Raw genomic sequence first — 18,831 nt, 5'->3', positions numbered from 1 at the left:
CTCCGGAGGACACACCGGGGTCTCCGTGCAGGTGGAGACCGTCTCCTCTTACATGACAGAGACACAGACAACCGGCTCCATTTCACAGCTCTAATAACAGACATGGCGGAGCAGGGGCTGAGCTGCTGTCCTCCGCCACCCGGCCGGAAGACGTGTTTGTCCGCCTGAGCCTCCGGACCGGTCTGTGTGTGTTCGTCACAACAAGAGGGCGTCCACGTTTCTTATCGAGGGCTCCCCCCCCCCCCCCCCCCCACCTCAGCCCGGTGTCTCTCCCTGACGAGCAGCTGGAGCCCGGGACTCGCCTCCGACACACACAAGAGCCAACATGTTCGAGACCCGAGGAATCCCCTTTGTCCTGCTCGACGTGGCCTGTCTCGTCCTGGGTGAGTGGTTTGTCTTTCCTGCTGGTTCCCATAGGATCCGATCTGTGACGTAACCCGAACCTCCTGTGTGGATGTGTAACAGCCCTGTCGTCACATGAAGGGAGTGGTGGCTGGTTCTGTGTGACTGAGACTTTCAACGCCATTTGTTTTAAACCCTCTCATTCTTCCAATAACCAATCGATATCTGTGGTTGTGTGTGATAGGTAGAGGCTGATCGATGCAGCGGAGAGTCCCATGTTCTCTGATTCCATTGTATGCAAATGACCGCCACTGTTTTAAATTCTAATATGACATTGATCTCAGTAACTAGGTCAGCATGTCGCGTGTACAGCATATGGTTACTATGGTTACAGTCTCACTGACAAATGTTTATTTACTTAAAATAGTCACAAAGTGTATACACGCCCATACATTGGATTGCTATCCGAGTACAAGTGGTATTTTAGTTGAGTTTGCACCTAATAATCATTTAAATTTTGATTTGCATGCAGATCATGTTCTAAATTAGTTGATCAGTTGTTTGGACAATAAGTTGTGTTGAAAAGTGTTGATTGTATGTTCGCAGAGTCGTAAGTGACGTGTTGAAAATACCTTGTTTTCTTTGATAAAAGGGCTAAAATCCCAAATTAATTACGTTCAAATATTTCCCTTTTTTGCTTTGAAATAATGACTTATCGATTAAAACACTTATAATTAGAGCACATGTCGTGTCGGACATTTTGAAGCTCACTCACTAATGTTAACCGGTTTCCACTCCCTTAACACTCAAACAAAAAAAACAACAACAAACAACAACATTCCTGAGAAAAGTGAGTTATAAGAGGCACTACTTCCTCTCAGTCTATGTTTTAAACCCACGTGTCAACACTGACATCTCTCACCTCATTCGGGTTCATGAAACTAAAGGTTTGAGGGTTTCCCCCTCAGAACATGTAAGACAAGTGAATGTCAGACTGTCATTACAGTTTAAGATTCCTGTAAGTCCTCTTAGAGAGCGGCCATGTTTCAATTCTGCTGAGACACGGCCTCTGAGGCTTCAAATCTGATTATGGATAATTGATTTGTACGATGACTCATCAGGCTTTGGCTCCACTTGGACACTCTCAAGAGGGACTGGGCAATACAACATTATCCATATATAATTATTATCGATAGCAATATAACAAAAGTCCAATATGTCGATATAATGCTTGTGCAATGTAAGCTCAGTGAGGAGGTATGGCACATTATTGATATAAAGTATAACATTTTTAAAATACTGAGGTAGATCATTTAAACTAATTGTTATTTGTTTAAGTATTAAACAATAAAAATGTGACATTAATCATGATACTTATCGACATTGACTTTATCTTGATATAATATTTGGCCATGCCCTTCAGCTCGCGTATGTTTTGCTTGCAGGATGATTGTAATATAGTTTGTACCCTTCCTTGCACATATTTTTGAAGATGTACAGAGATACTCTCCTTGGAATAATAATTTGTGTGTTCTACACAAAAGCTTAAATTATCCAGTAGAATACAATAAATTAAATGTGTCCTGCCTCACTGTAAAGTCCGTTCTCCTCATATGTACCAAATGCCTGAAAGTTTGATGAAACTAAACCGACAATGGAAGAAACAAACAATAAGTCCAACATCCCACCAACCAAAAGGGAAACACATTTTCAGGGTTCATGGGATCTGACCTGGTGAGGAGCAGTGGGACTGTACAATCTCAGTGAGCTGTTTAGACGACTGATGCAGACGCCAACTTGATTATTTTGCTAATGACACATGCACGCACACACTAAATCATAATCATCTGTGAGAGTCCCCAGACTGAGGCTCTTACCAGCAGTCATGCTCGGCTGCGTGTAACACTGACACGGAATGAAATAAGAACATGAACATGATAGATGTGAGTTTCTGAAATGCATTAGCAGGGACGGAGAAGCTGCTATTGAGTCTTGATAAGATATAAGTTGGAAATATGTATCTATGCTACAATATATCCACATTTGTCTTTATTTATGTATTATGTGTTGTGAAGCTGTTTGGTTGCAGATGGGATCAAAGTAAATTGTTACACTTTTAGAAAGTTACAGTGGGGTCTTGCCCATGTCCTGCCGTGGGCGTGTTTCTGTCCCGACTCACTGGCATCTCCAGCTGTTGTTGCCTGTCAAATTCTGAATGGCACAGCTGAAGGCGCCAACAGCTGCAGAAGCAACAGAACAAAAATACCAGAGAGAAGATACTTCAGACTAGTCTTTTCTGCCTTTATTTGACAGGGAATGTAAATGTCCAATAATATAACAGACCCTCAACTTCTGTTCAAATGGATGAGCAACTCTCGGCTAAACAGTCAGAGAATTGACGGCAGTGTTACCCTCTATGGACTTTGCACTCGAATCAGCATAATCCATTAACTTTTCCATCAAGGCTCCGTCCAAAAACGTGACAACTCTCTGTGCTACAATTATGACGCTTTTTCTAGCGCCCGACCAATATGAATTGGTTTGGTGATAATGGCTGATCTGAGAGGTTCACAGACATATTGGTATTTGCATTTATGTTTGCTGATATGAAATGAACATCTATGTAAGCAGAACACACAATGTGAATTAATGTTTATAGTTGACATAAAAATAAGTTTATTTTCTTAGAAGAAGTGGGCTTGTGGCGGATTAAGCACATCTTTGTGGTTTTTTCATTGGGTTTAGTAGCAATAAGAAACATAATGGAGCTAATCATAGTCTCAGGTCGGTTGCTAGAAAGGTCGGGGGTCTTTCACCTTCACCCGAAAGAGGACATAGTTGAAGACCTCCACCCTTGTCCCTCAGCTCCCTCACTTTCTCTGCCATGTCTGACTTCTTCCTGCCTTAACTCCTCCTGATCTCTGTCCACAGGAGGTCTGCCTCTTGCAGCCTTTAACCTGGGTAAGATCCGCCCTTACCAGAGGGGCTTTTTCTGTAACGACGACAGCATCAAGTACCCGTTCCACAACAGCACTGTCACCTCCACAGTTCTCTACACTGTGGGCTTCGCCCTGCCCATTAGCTGCGTAAGTAGGAGTCATGACGTAGTGTAGACACGGCCACAGGTGTAGCTCATGACAGTAAAGCATTCCAAGGTGTGCCAGGGCGTTTGGTTAGATTTAGTGCACCAGCACACCTACAGGGAAAGCAGAAATTATTGTTATCAGTTACACTTGTTTTCCCCTTGTGTTAGGACTCACAGAGCCAGCAAAACCAGTATGTTTGAAGGCTAACACATTTTCATAATGACTAGCTTTTTGTTTACTTGCGAAACTACAGATCATTTCAACTGTCACTGTTATTGACACCAAATACTGGAAATGTACTTTAGTTATACTAAGCTGAAGGTAAAGGAGGATGTCCACTTTAAAACAATTTAAAACACACACACAGGCACACACACACAAACACACACAAGATCATAAACAGTCCTAGAGCAAAGGTTTGTTTGATCTCACTTACCACAGGGTTTCCATGAGGCTTTCTGCCATAAAATTATTGTTTCAATCAGGTCATAGATCTTTATGATATGTCCTTCAATATTAATATAATAAAACACAAATTATATTTACCTTCCAAACTATTTATAATATAGTCAAATATGTGATTAGTCCAGCACTAAACATTTAGTCCAGCCAGACACAAACTCAACCTCGCACAAAAGAACAGAACCACAAATGAATGTGTTAATCTGAATACGGATGATATGAAGGAAGAAAGGAAAGTCTTTTTATTTTTTTATCTCTTTGGTTAAATCTGTGTTGCTGTTTTGAATTAGTGCAACACACATGCAGGCTGCGTGCCGTGTCCCTCTGTTCCTTAAAATAGCTGGAATGCACTTTTGGACCGGAGCGATCGTTTTCTGAGAAATTGCTCATTGTGTGTGTGTGTGTCCTCTTATTACTTTGTAAAATCAGTAGTTAATCTCTTCCATCAAGTTCTGTATGTATCACGAGTATTCATAACCTCAATCTGTTGCTCTATTTATATTCTTAAATGTTACTGTTGTTTAATCTGCAAACACCTCACCATCTGCCAAACTGCAGGAAAGCACGTGGGAATTTAGAGCGTTAGCTCCGGAAGTCCAATCTAATAAGATGTAAAGTCTTATCTTTTTCCTGACGGGAAGAGAAATAAAAAAACTGCGGATGAAAGTGAACGAGAACGTGCGTAATGTGGTGTAGAGTTTCAGTCATGTGAAGGATGCACAGTCTGTGAGATGGCTGCTTCCTCTCACGCACTGACAGCTTCAGCTTCCCGTGGGTCTGCTGGATGGAAGTCAACCACATCCCCAATTCAACAAGCCGTCAGCTGCACCTATCACAGCCTAGGAGAGAAAGTTACAGGGCTCACGTCTCATTTACCTCCTCAAAATGTCTCTTTTTGTGCTCTGAAGTTTGCTCTTTTAACTTTCACTGTTTAACAGCATTCAACTGTCTCGTTCCATTTAAAACCATTAATATTTGCAGAAGATGGGGGACGATGCAGGGGACGCCTCTCTCGCATGGCTACCGTCTCCGTCTTCGCACAGCCACAGACTGTTGCATCTGAGCCGCTGTGACATCTTTGTAACTTATTATTTGTGTTTTTCTCTCACTGCTTCTCTGCTAGCTGGACTCCCGTTTGTAATACTCAATGTGCAACACACTCCTTTCCAGCGGGGCTTTTTCTGTAATGATGATTCAATCAAGTACCCCGCTAAAGAGGAGACCATCTCCTATCAGTTGTTAGGGGGTGTCATGATTCCCGTCGTAATACTCACTGTAAGTGCATCAGTTTGATACTTTTCGTATCTTCTTATACTCCTCCTTCAATATTTGCTGCTCATCTTCATCCACTTTTAACTTCTTTCTTTCTCTTTAACCATGGTTGCTGGTTTATTGATTATTCTGTAATGTATGTGTTTTAACTGCTTGAATTAACCATCGCTACCATTAACCTTAGTTTAGTTGCCTAATAGCATGTTGTAGAAACTGTTTTCAAGATGACATGGAGAGGTGCTCTGAGACACGCCGTTAAAAGCTGGACAAAAATCAAGTGGTCAGTAAGAATCAGCTGATATTAGACTGTCACAGACTCATCTGCTGTTATGACCACTTTTATTATACAAAACAAACAATTCAGAAAATCCTGTATTTATGTTTATTTAACAAAATAATGTTAATTTTCTTATTTCAACTTCAATATATTAAGTTGAATTTGTGGTATGTATCAGAAGTCTTTCACTCTGTAATATTGGTATCAAAGCCCAAAATATATATAATTATATCTTCCACTACTAACTATATCTGCAGCCACTGTGACAGGAAGCTTAATGAGGCAAAGTCTTCACAAGCAGTGAGGTGTTAACCTCGGTCTGTTGAATAATAATAATAATTTGTTGAATATTTAATAGACCCAGTCAATTCTATATAAAAGCATTGAAAATGTCCTTTCACTAAAGACAAGTGAGGTTTTGCAGAAAGTTTCCATACTGAAGCTTTAACCTCCACGGATGAATGAAATATCGCTGACATCCATCCTCCATTGTAAACATACTTTTAAAAAATGTATAGCTGGACTTAGTTGAGGTAAAGCAGCTCTATTAGAAACCGACAACCTAAATCTTTAGTGACAAATCAGCAGAAGTTTGCAGTTCTCTTATTCTCAGCATTTAAAGAAACTGGAAGCAAAGCGGAAGCATAAAGTCCCGTCAACAGCTTTTATGTGAGAAGAGTCATTATCTGCTCACACTGTTACCAAACATACACATTCACATGCATCTGAACCATAACGAGGCCAACAAGGGGAAGTTATGAGTCATTCCTCTGATGTATCCCACAGCTCAAATACACAAATGATATACATATAAACAAATGTATTACGATGACATCTCACAACAGGCATGGTCTAATATAAACATTTACAGCCAACTCAAGGAGTCAAGTTAATTATTTTAAGTGGACATCTTCCTTTGCTCATGATATTTCCAACAGTATTTACTATCTTAGAAGATGATAATAATAATATTTGTTGTTGTTCAATGTATTTAAAGGAATGATTTGACATTGACATTGCATTCTTGCCCAGAGTTGGGAGAGAAGAATTATTCTACCACTCTCAGATGTCATGTTGTTAACTAGACGGATGCTCAGAGAATGCATACACCTCCGCCAAGGCTAACGTCCTATCCCACAGCGTCCGAGGAAGTGCCCAAAAATGTGGGGGTTCTTCCTTCAGTCATGAACCCCGCTTCCATAAAAGTGAATGGAATTCGGCTCTGTAGTTTTTGAGTCATCCTGCTGAAATTCACAAAAGTAAAACCTAACCCACTTAGCGGTGGTAAAGCTACAGCCAGGCGGTAGTTAGCTTAGCATAATGATGTGAAAGAGAGGGAAACAATTTGCCAGCCTCTGCCCAAAGGCTTTGAAAGAATACATTTATCTTAATGTGTTGTTGTTTGTTACACAATGTGCTGTTCTGCAGCTGCTGTAGCACTTTGGCCCAACACTAATTTCCCCATGGGACAATAAAGTATAATTGATTGATTTGAATATCATAATCTCATATTGATACCCTATATCTTGTTTGTTTAATCCATAAAAAAGGCTGATCTGTGGTGGGAAGGTGATTTTAGTTTGGACAAAGACTCATCAGCTGTGCTAAGCTAAGTTAGCCGGCTGCTAGCTGTGGTTCATGATTCACCAATATGAGATTTGAGAGTGGTATCAATAATCCTATACAAGAACGATTGTGTATCTCTAAAAAGGTCAAACTAATCCTCTAAAAGCAGTTACATAAAGAAAACAGCTTTGTGTGAAGATAGTGGTGATGGGATTAGGGAATATTGCTGGCTCTGATGTTGTGGAATTCTTTCAGTTGCATCTTTGATTTTCATTTGGGAGTTTGTTTACCTCTGCAAACGTCTGACTCTGTCTCCTTCCCCTCCCTCTTGCAGATGATCATTGGCGAGTGCCTTTCAGTTTATCTAAACCGCATCAAATCCAAGTCGTCTTTCGGCAACTACCTTGCTTCTGTTTACAAAGCCATCGGCACCTTTCTCTTTGGTGCCGCCATGAGCCAGTCTCTGACCGACATCGCCAAGTATTCCATCGGTCGGCTCAGGCCACACTTCCTGGACATTTGCAGGCCCGACTGGAACAAGATCAACTGTTCAGGGGGTTATATCGAAAACTTCACATGCACCGGAGATGCGACCAAGGTCAACGAGGGCAGGTAGGGGTCATTTCATCTCAAAACACCTGTTGTCTTTGCCTGTTTTATTTGTTTCAAATTGATCTCTGACCATTGTTCTTTTACTGCTACCACCACTGTATGAACAGAGCCGATAAAAATGTTCATACACGTCTAAAGGTATTTCTGTCCAATAAAAGCATGAGCTCAATGAGCAGCAACTCAGAAGTGACAAGATTCTCTGCTGTCACTACAACACAAAAGCTTCCTGGCTGTTCTGCTGAAGGTAGCTGTAGGTTTTCTGTTTTGTTTACTTTCAGTGAAAAAGCTAAAAACTCCAACTGTTCTGCTGGTTTCATCTTCTCAAAATAGAATTTACTTTGTCATATATGGTAGAGACCTGGTATTGGAATTTCTTTGAATTTATAAACAAAACAAAGGATGGTTTTATCTTAGAAAATAACAAGCAGACTAGTAAATATTAACTTGAATTTTTAGCTGCAGTGTGTAGGTTCTTGGCTAGTTGCAGAGTAAAATATTTTCTAAATAAAGCTTCATCTCCTTTATATACTGTTCACTTTAGTTCCACTGAAACAACAAATTGTTTCTCCCTCTTTTAAAAAGTAAAGACTCTAAAATGTATTAAAATCATGTGTAGAGTTAAAAATCTCTTACAATCTAATACTGAATGTAATGGATCGAAGAGGGACCTCACTGTGATTTGAAAGGAAGAGCCTTGTTCAGAAATCAGGAGGACAAATGTTTAAGAGAGGCAATAAGAGTATTCCAGTTAAAGGGGTGGATTTTAAATAACAGATATGAGGAGAAGTCTGAAAACGTGCAGAACACTTGATATGTTTTTAGAGTGCTTTAATCATCATTTACATGTTCAGGCCTATGTGAGGCTGAATACAGATGACATAAGGGAGTGTTTTCAGTTAGATGCTGTGCGAACCTTTTGTCAACTGGAGATGATTGAGCAGAGTAACACTACAGGAATCTGACGTTTCTGCTTTGATTCCAAGCTGTTCCTTATCAGCTCAGAGCAGCAGGAAGCAAAGTAGGCGGAGAGGATTTCCACTTCCCATTCTGATCTGGTAACGACCACGGACAACAGTGGTAATTATAGAAGCAGGGGCCTGAACGGTGACATCAACTGTGCCCCTCGAGTCAGTGTAGAGGAGGATTTTTAAGAGCTTAGAGGAACCTTCTACGCTTCTCTCCTCTGTTCTTCTTGAAGGTCAGGTCATTGTTCTCACAGGTGGGAGTGTTTCTCCGAGCCGCAGCCTCTGAGTCTGAGAGCTCAGTGGAAATGTGCCCACCCACCCGTTTCTCCTCTCCTGTACATTACCCAGGGTGTGGTGCACAATTGTTGACATTTCCTGCAGCCTCATCGCTTCGTACACTGCAGTCTGTATTTCTTTTCTTGTTAGACGTAGCATAAACAGACGTCAGCAGGCCAGGAGAAAAACATAGTGAGACGAGGAAGATATCAGAGGCTTTTAAGATGTTCTGCTTGTCACTAACAGAGTGAATAAATGCAGCAGCAGAGGAGAGAGCAGGTTATGGATCCACTTACAGTAACATGATTCCTCCTCCGCTGATTTCAACTTCCACAGAAGAGAGGAGGCCTGCTGTCACAACTGCATTGGTTTTCCTGTAAAAGAGAAAAATACATTAAGTTGGATGAGACTTAAGTGGGAAAATGTTTGTTCTCTTGTAAGGAAGGAATCCACAAGGCACAAATAATTCATGCTAACTGAAACCATGAATATAGAATGAGTGCAGCTCTCTGTGGGTATGACACAGCTTTAATCCGACGCCACAGAGGTCAGTGCTATCATGGCATTGGTCAGCTCGGTTGGGTTACCATGGTACCAGTGGTGTGCTGAATGATGAATCACTAACTCAAAATGATGATAATGAATTACCAACCCACGATTTCAGCTTCTAAATTGAGGTCTTAATTCTTATTGTAAACGTCATATCTTTGCGTATTTGGCTGCTTGATGGATAAAATTGCTGAAATTTGTTTGTGTAAGAGACGACTGAGCCACAGGGGAGTGAGTGTTGTTTATTTTGGCAGAGTTAAAACCCCCAGTGGAGCTATTTAGTTTTCCAAGTCTCTGTGGTCCAGTTTGAGGGATTTACCTTTCACATTAATCCAGACAGCTCAGTAAACCGGCCTCTCGGTAACAAGCAGCCCTGAAATACACATCTCTTCTTATTCCATCCCGCAAAGCCTAGGACCCCTCATCGAATGCCGGAGTCGAATAGCACGCCAAATAAACCGGTGTACAGTTACATTACATCAACTCCACTATAATCTCTAAATATAGGGTCTACCAGGCTGTGGTGTTGTCGGGCTTTTGGCTCTGACTAATAACATGTAATAGTGATCCATACAACAATACAAGACATCTCTTCTAACTTGTGAGGTTTTTCTTTTTCATTGCAAATGAATGAAAAAACGTTGAGTCATTGTCTTGTATTTCCTTCGCAGGTTGTCCTTCTACTCGGGCCACGCCTCATTCTCCATGTACTGCATGTTGTTCCTGGCTGTAAGTAGCTACACCAGAAACATAGATCCATCAGTTCATATTCACCACAACACTGTTTATACAGGATCATTGCTTTGTCGTGTTAATATACCATATGTGCATATTGATGAACTGCAACTGAAAGGAATAGTTTTTGGGAGTTATGCTAATCATAACGTTAAGATGGGAAGATTGATGCCTCTCATGTCTGACCTTTACATTTAAAGCTAGAACCAGGAGCTGGTTAACTTGGCTTCGCACAGACACTGAAAACAGAGGGAAACAGCTAGCCTGGCTCAGCCTTAAGTTCTTCAGTACAAAAACCTGAGTGTCAAATCAATTTGTGCTCTTATAATCTAAACTGAACCATTAATCAAGTGTGAGACAAGAACCTTTTATGGAGGCAGCTCATTTGCTCCAAGCTGGATCCCTGGACCTGAGAGTAGCTGGAAGTGTTGAGAGGTTCCAACACATCTCAGCCTGGCTTTTAATTCAGTTCATTTTTAAGACATTAGGTTATTACATTGTTATTATTCAAATTCATCTGTCTGTTAATATAAGTGTCAGGGTCATTTTAACCCAATTTCATTGACCTTTTTATTGGTTACTTTTAAAATCTCTTATCTTATGTTTTATCTCTTACTTTCATCCCTCAGTTACTACAACTTGTTTTATATCTATCCAGTAAAAATGTAGCTAAAGGCAGGATTCAGTTAGCTGATTTTAGGTTGGTTTTTGGCTTTAGCTTTTTATTTAACACAGACATTTTAGCATTGATTTCTTCATCTGAATCTCATCAATAACAGTGAATAGCCAGCTTCCCAAAATACCTATCGACTATTCATCTGAGCAGCAGGGCTTCACTAAACTTTCACACATCGTCTTCACTGTTCTGCTCGGACACTTGCAGCATCTCTGAGTTTCCTATGCGTTCGGTAAGAGCTGATTTTACTGCCCCGCCCTGATGATAAACTTTATGAGTCAGCAGCAGGAGATATAAATAGACACTGGGACAAAGTCCTGCCACCACCCGTCCCACTGCAGCGCTTAAGTTCAAGTTTGATTAACATTTGCCTACAGATCTTTGTTTTATTCTCCAGTCGCCAATCAAATGATGGCGCTTGCGTCAGAGGGGGAAGTAGAACAGGAAGGGCATCGGGATAAAGTACCATTTGTCCTTGTTCCAAACAAAAAGAAGAGGCACTCCCTGTTTTTAACACAAACAAAACAGTTGCCTCGTTTACGGCCAGAATGACCTTCAGCAGATCAAAGATTCTTAAGCAATAAATCATCCTGCTCCAGAGGTGGTGGGGTTATCGGTCATCAGATTAAATCATGGATCCTGTAGCAGAAACAAACTGGTAGTAAACAGATTTGAAGGTCAGTTTGACGAAGGGAAATGTGGCCTGTAGATGGTTTTCTCGCCTCAAACTAAGAAAAGGAAGTTAAACAAACTATAAAAAGAATGTTCAATTCTGGGGCGTTTTGCTGCATCACGAGCTTGTCTCTTGTGTGGAAATGGAAGTTCTCAGTCGTCCTCACACTTGCAGGAATGCTGCTACAATCGGGCCCCTTGTTCTAATCATTGTCCCGTGTCTCTCTCAGCTCTATCTGCAGGCTCGACTCCAGGTTGAGTGGGCGAGGCTGCTGCGACCCACACTCCAGTTCTTCCTTATCGCTGCGACTGTGTACACAGGATTTTCCAGAGTGTCCGATTATAAACACCACTGGAGCGACGTGCTGACTGGACTCCTGCAGGGGGCCCTCATGGCTTTACTGGTGGTAAGTGTTACTTTACAGGGAAAATAGATTCAGGGGCCTTTTCTCACGTCATTAGATGCAACAAAGCAGTTTTCAGACAATGACTCCGCGAAATTGGTACGGGACACTTTCCAGAGTTTGCCTACAACATATAAAGAAAGCAGCAGGAGATTTTCCACGTCAGACTCATTCACAACAAGATAATATTTGGAGCATTCAGGCGAGGGGCGGGGCCTGAGCAGAGCACACAGGAGGCCGCGCACGACGTATGCATTCTGCAGAAATCTCGCATTTTAGTTCTCATTGCCAAAAGCTCTTGAATCCCGTGGCCTATCCAAGTTGACATCTTAGGTTCTTTTTTTTGGCAGTGCACAGGTACCAGTGGTGGGAAATAACAAAGTAGAAATACTTTTTTACTGTACTTAAGTAGATTTTTCACATATCTGTACTTTACTTGAGTATTTATTTTCCTGACGACTTTTTACTTTTACTAGCTACATTTGAGCACAAATATCTGTACTTTCTACTTCTTACATTCTCAAAACTGGCTCATTACTTGAGCAGCGGAGGTTGGCGGAACGTGCTTCTTACGCACGGCACCTCTCTTTCTCTCTCTCGCTCCTGCAGTCTTTATTATTAGGGCCCGAGCACTGACAGGCACTGACAGACGTGAGGCCCTATTGAAATTGTAATTATTATTATTCAGGCAAATGATTGGCTTTTATTAGGTGATTTTACATGATTTTTTGAAGGTATTCCTTTATGGATTCACATTTGTTTTCCCTTTCCTGCTTCGTGTCAACATCTGCACATAAATACATAGCTCGAAGCAGCAAGTGGTTAACTTGTCTTAAAGAAAATATTGGAAGTAGTTAGTTTAAACAAAAACTGTTATAGACTATCATTGGTTGGCCCTGTCTACTTAGTCTTACACGTCCACGTAAACAAAACAAACAGATTAAAAACAAGTCAAGATGGAAAAACAAACAACACAACCAATTATATAAACAAACTCAAAAACAACTTTCAGCCAACACAACCAAAAACAAACACTGTGTCGTGGACGACTGCATATTCACGCACACAATTCAGGTTTTTTAATGGACCTCGCCAAATGGAACCCTGGGTAATCAGGCCCAGTTTTCCACTCACTATAATGCCAATATAATTTTTGCAAAGATATTATATATCTATATATTGCCAATTCCAATCCTTAGTCGCCCTTTTTGCTGACTCAACACAACTTAGAAGCTGTTGAGTCTTTATATATGTATTGTAAAAACTGGCTAATGTGTACAACTTCAAGCAGGGTTGTGTCTTCACTTTGCCGTCCCTACAGGCAAGATACCCTACAGGTGTATTGTCACCCTGCTGGAAACAAATGCAAACACAAACGCAGGCCCATTCAGTGAAGATAGTCTAATGATAAATAAACAGGCTTACATGTAGATGCGTGGACAAGCTGGCGGGCAGATATACAGGCAGTTACAAAGTACAGCTAATAGACACAAAAGGTTAGTGTTGAAGTGCCGTCAAGCAAGACACTGATAATTTATAAACTTCAAAATAAAATCACCAAAATACTGTAACCAAATTTGCACCTTAAGATATTCAATTGGATGTATTTTGTAGATGTTATTTAGCATTCAAAAAAACATTGGTCTTCAATTATTTATTTCCTTGTTCAGTCTGAAATTTGGCAGCAAAACCGTCCAGTGTCGTTTCTTCTCTGTACTAGCACTGTCCAGGCTGTAAACAAAAGAGAAACTATCTTATTTTGTGTGCCTAGTTTCCCTTTGCTGAGTTATCATAAGGGGCATTGTGTATCACTCCTGCTACTGATGAAAGGTTCATGTTTAGTTTTATTTACAGACTTTTTTAGTGGTTATACTTTGGTCTATTAGTGTTCTTAGGTAGACTCAAGAGGCACTTGTTTATTCTGTTGTGTTGATTCTTTGTTGTCTCTAGAAGTTCAGATGCACTTGTCCAATACTATTTTAACCTCAGCATCTTGGGTTAAAAATTTGTAAAATTATACATTATATATATAGTGTTATAATTTTTAATTTTTCAGTCAGTTGAAATAAATCCTGAAGAGAACAATTTTGGGTTGTTTTGTGTCTGTATAGGCCTACTATAAAAAGCCCTTATCACTTTTAATTTTGGTACTTGTACTTTTGATACTTAAGTACATTTAATATGAGCGACTCTAAGACTCAAGTCATTTTCTGACGGGTGACTTTTACCGGAGTCACTTTCAAGTAAGATATCTGTACTTTATACACCACTGACAGGTACAGATGTATAACCAACACTCTCATCCTGCAGGTCTTCTGCGTGTCGGACTTCTTCAAGCCCCGTGTGGAATCCCGTAAAGAGGACATGACGACCCTTCAGGAGAGCCCGACTAATGGAAACCACTTTGAGAGTACGCACTAAGCTAAGCAGGAGGTGAAGGAGGAAACCTCTGCTCTGTCCAAACGCACATCGAGGACCCCAGCTCTCTAGCCTGTCATTGCACGCAAATTCTCTTCATCCTACCCTGCATGGATTCAGTATGGAGTACCCGAATTTTTTTAATTTAAGAAATCTATCTGATGACTGTGCAAACCAGGACACTTTTTTTTTTTTAAAGCTACACCTCAGGCCGTTTCAGATTTTAAGACTTCTATGATTTTAGACAAATTTGCCATCTTGTCCAACCCTGGTAGATTTGTAAAAGTGACTGAATGAGATATAGATTAGAGGCTAGAGGTTCTGTTAAGATGGGAACCATCGATCAACTGAGCCAGTGGGAGGACTTGCCTACGTGTACTCAACTGTAAAGGGTCTGACCACTGCTGGGGGAGAGAAGAGGGCTTTGTGCTTTTCCTGACCTGGAGTCAGTCTGCTCACAGATCTGATTTAGGGTCACTTTTAGAAAAAACTCCAGCTCCCAGAGACGCGGAACAATCTTTAATGCCTTGTTAATACAAAGGGCTAATTGTAAGAGTTAGATTTAATGCAAGAACACGCTGGAGGCTAAAGCTCATCCTGGACCAGAGGGGGAGAGCCTTCTCATGTGGAGCAGCTGACTCCAGACCCACTCCACTGCTGATTCTCCAGCTGTCTAACCTCACGTAGTGGAGGAGGGAGCTTGGTTAGAGAGCTGGAGAGTCAGCGGTCAGTTTTCAAATCCCGTGTTGCCTTTGCTGGACTGCTGCTGCTATCACGGCTTCCTGTGTATCTACGAACTGATATAGACATCAAGTGAATAAACAACAATGTACTTTTTGTATAATCTGTATGTATAAACAAGTCAACACACAGACTTTTATTGAAAATAAATGTTACAAATATGTACAGATGTCCAAAGAAAGAAATTTCACTAAACATGAAAACCAGTGAAGACAAGTGTTGGATGTATTATGTGTTGAGTCACCACTTATAATTAAAGCATGACTTGTTTACTTTGTCATCCAGATGTGTGGAACTATTTTTATAAAATGCAACTCAACAGGGAAAAAATATCAAAACGACAATTATTTTTGTACATAAGCAGATTAACATTTGAGCCCAATGTGAGAGTTAAAAAAAAAATTAAGGGAGGCCGAGAGCTCCATCAGGGGCTCATCATGAGCAAAGGTCAAAAATAGCTTGTGTCCTCCAGCAGCCACACTGTGAAAGAGAATCCGTCTTTATAGGTAGAGACTGGCAGCAAAAACTATGTCCCTCTTGATCTTTGTTATTCCTGCAAAGACACAAATCGACCAACATCAATGAGCAATTTCAAACTGAGACTTCATTTTCTTTAAAGAATTTACTGAAACACATTCCGCTGCATAAAAAACGACATTGTACATTTTTAAAAGGTTAGAAAATGGAAAGTCTGTCAAAACAGTTCAAGATGGCGTCTTTACACATCTCTTTCAAAAGGTTTCAAGTATCATATTAGACTGAACAAAAACGGATTATAACCATGAGGTATTGGCCTTCGTCCTTGAATCCATTGATTGCTTCCTGTTCTTACCTTCAGCGAACTTGTTCTCCAGCTCAGTGTTGCCAATGGCCTTGGCTGCAGAGCACATCTGTCTCAGCACCTCCTCCAGACGACGCATGCAGCGGATGATGCTCCCTGAACCAGACACACAAACGCACAGTGTTTATTGTGAGGATTCTCTACTTAAAAAACATGTTCATGTGATGGTTGAATAAGGAGTCTCGAGTGAAGAGTTTCCTTTCTGCAGAACATCACAGCTCACTTCTTAAACCTTTTGATTCCTATGACACGCTGGCCCACATTATACGCCAATTTAAAATAAGTTTCCAGGAAAGAACCCTATTGCTCATTATCAGGAAAATAAGTAAGTAACATACTTCTAATTAATAAAAATGAACTGATGGTGGCATAGAGTCAGTCCATTCTGCCAAGTTCACTCTACACGACTCACTGTCTTGTGATCTGGAGTCTTGAAGCCGCTGCGAGTTCATACTACACAACTGACTGAGGACACGACACAACCTTTCACCAGGAGAAACCTGGTAGGTCTGGTCCGCTCTGATTGACTGTAGTTGTCACAGCTTCATCTTGATTGGTGTCTACTAGAAATCTATGCGGAGGCTGGGACCCGCCAGTTGCTAGTTCCACATAGCAACTGGTGATTGAACACTGATTTGACTCCTATCCGTCATTCGTTGACGTCAGTGACTGGAGCAATGGGCACAAATTGTGTGAATACTGAATATGAACAAAATGTTCGACGTTACATTTCTGTTCATATTTAATAATAAAAGATAATCTGAATTATTGGTTTAAACTGAATTTACAGACTGGAAAAATAGTTTGGTTTAAACCCAAATGTCATTAACATTTAAATAGAAAGATGAGATGATTCATCTGAAAATACTCTCAACCGATACTTCCAAGTCCTCCATCTCTGTCCTTTGCCAACAGACACAAGCAGATCTCAAACTCCCTGCAGTTTCCCAACTTAGTGTCATTTCCAACTATATCCAATATTTCACGGATGAGGTCATTGTTGGGAGTTAACAGACACAAACTATGGGGAAAATGGTGGAGTTGGAACCGGGTTCGGATCGGACCACACGTAATAAATCAATTAGTGAAACTCTTCCAACCTCAGAGTGCCTGCACATGTGACAGTGAATAAATCAAAGGCGAAGTGTTGCTGCTACAAGAGCAGTGTTGTAGCTCAGCAGAGAAGGAAGAAGAATTCAGATCCTTCAATGTAAAAGTTCAGAACGGCCCATGTAACTGTAATGTATGTGATTAATAGTGATGCTTAGTTGTGTCAGACACAGTCACTTGTTGAGGTGGAGCAAGTTTTATTTACTTTAAATCCAGTTATTTACGGTATATTGGTGCGATGGTTCCAAAAGAGGGGGTTGATGACAAACCTTTTTTTTCTTTAAAATATTAAGACCTAATCTAAATTTGAAAACCTATAAAGGGAAGTGTTAACTTATTAAATGTGGTAGCACAAAATAGATTCATTCAGTACTTCATAATAGTACTTAATTAGAATACTTGATTAAATAAATACTTTTTGGTTATCTTCCACCCATTGGCCGGTAGGAAGCCCCTGATTTCATGGACCCACCTTCAAAGACGTCCGTCATCTTGCAGATTTGAGCGAACGTGGAGCCATTGGCCCACGCGAAGATCACATCCATCAGGTGAGGTTTAAACTGGTTCATGTAAGTCTCCTCGTCTATATCCAGCTTCGCATCTGCCGACACCTTGGCGATCCGCTTTGCACACTCCTGAACACAGCGAGAGAAAAAACACATGGGTATAAACATTTCCACCAAACTCAAACCTTCAGAAACAAACGTGGGACAGTTTTGTGTCATCTCACCTGCATCTGTCTCAGAGGTGCAGCTAACTGTTCAGTTAGTTTTGGCATCTCACTGGCCTGGAGGACAAAAGGACATCACTGATAATGTAACAGCCATTTCCAACATTTTTTTAATTTTAGACAGAACAACATTGCTACTTAAACCTTTTTAGACAAATGAAACCGATCTAGATCCCAAAAACTGAAACCTGCTGCTCTCTCATTGGCCGGATTGCCAATTTTGATTGTAAATTGACTTCACTCACTCGCACTTTGTGTCATGAACTGAACATGTAAAGCATCGGACATTAGAGACGGACATTCTATACGGTTTTTTTGTACGAACGACACCTGTGTTTCTGTACAGTAGTGTTATGGCACAACATTTAAATTTTTTCCATTGGTGAGACTTCAATTAAGGAATGTAAAATATTACATTATTGTCAATTAATCCAAACATTATTTGCATGATCATTAATTTTATCTACAAAATGTCTCAAAATAGAAGGTGCAGACTCACAAAGAAGTTTAAATTGCTTATTCTATTTGGCTAAAACTGTAAAAGATTGATTTACTCTCAAATAACAAAAAAAAACTGTAGAAGAATTGACCAGTGAATGTTTGTACTGAACGCCTCCTACCACCACCTGAAGTTAGTTAACTCTTACTAGCATTTTGATATTCAATCAGTATCTTGAGCCAACAGCAGCCACACACACACACACACACACACACACACACACACACACACACACACACACACACACACACACACACACACACACACACACACACACACACACACACACACACACACACACACACACACACACACACACACACACACACACACACACACACACACACACACACACACACACACACACCTTCAGTTTTTTGAACCATCTGAGGCTGGATGAGCTCACTGAGAATACAGGCATCATTAGGGAAGACAAACACACGTCAACCTCAGGTTTCTGTTGCGTTCGCAGAGCACGGGAAGAGGCCAAGAATGCAAGTGTGTGGAAACGAGAATCAACTGTTTATCTCAGCGTTCGGAAAAAGGCTTAATATCTGTTTGTGCGGCGGATAAGAGGAATCGTGTTTGTTTTGTACGC

General features: G+C 40.7%; 2 protein-coding genes across 3 annotated transcripts in view; one reads left to right on the top strand and one right to left on the bottom strand.

Annotated features, from left to right (window-relative positions):
* The first annotated feature begins 267 nt into the window (after positions 1–267).
* plpp1a (phospholipid phosphatase 1a) lies at positions 268–15,333 on the top strand. Of its 2 annotated transcripts, none has more exons than XM_061071145.1 (6): positions 268–383; positions 5,014–5,165; positions 7,340–7,617; positions 10,079–10,136; positions 11,721–11,897; positions 14,205–15,333. In XM_061071145.1, exons 1-6 carry the CDS (start codon positions 326–328, stop codon positions 14,313–14,315), a joined length of 834 nt encoding a protein of 277 aa, XP_060927128.1. In that variant the 5' UTR covers positions 268–325; the 3' UTR covers positions 14,316–15,333. The 2 variants fall into 2 exon arrangements, with proteins under 2 accessions (XP_060927128.1, XP_060927119.1); XM_061071136.1 differs by lacking the exon at positions 5,014–5,165 and adding an exon at positions 3,274–3,428.
* Positions 15,190–18,831, bottom strand: part of mtrex (Mtr4 exosome RNA helicase) — a 20,463-nt gene continuing 16,821 nt past the window's right edge. Inside the window, exons 24-27 of the mRNA XM_061071125.1 lie at positions 17,735–17,791; positions 17,477–17,639; positions 15,886–15,990; positions 15,190–15,606 (exon numbers count right to left, since the gene is read on the bottom strand). Coding sequence (XP_060927108.1) covers positions 15,554–15,606; positions 15,886–15,990; positions 17,477–17,639; positions 17,735–17,791 — 378 coding nt within the window. The 3' untranslated portion in view covers positions 15,190–15,553. The remainder of the gene's footprint in view (positions 15,607–15,885; positions 15,991–17,476; positions 17,640–17,734; positions 17,792–18,831) is intronic.

Source organism: Limanda limanda, chromosome 1 (genome assembly GCF_963576545.1).
Source record: "Limanda limanda chromosome 1, fLimLim1.1, whole genome shotgun sequence".
In the NCBI taxonomy this organism is placed as follows: Eukaryota; Metazoa; Chordata; class Actinopteri; order Pleuronectiformes; family Pleuronectidae; genus Limanda; species Limanda limanda.
This window is presented reverse-complemented; position numbering and strand designations above follow the sequence as displayed.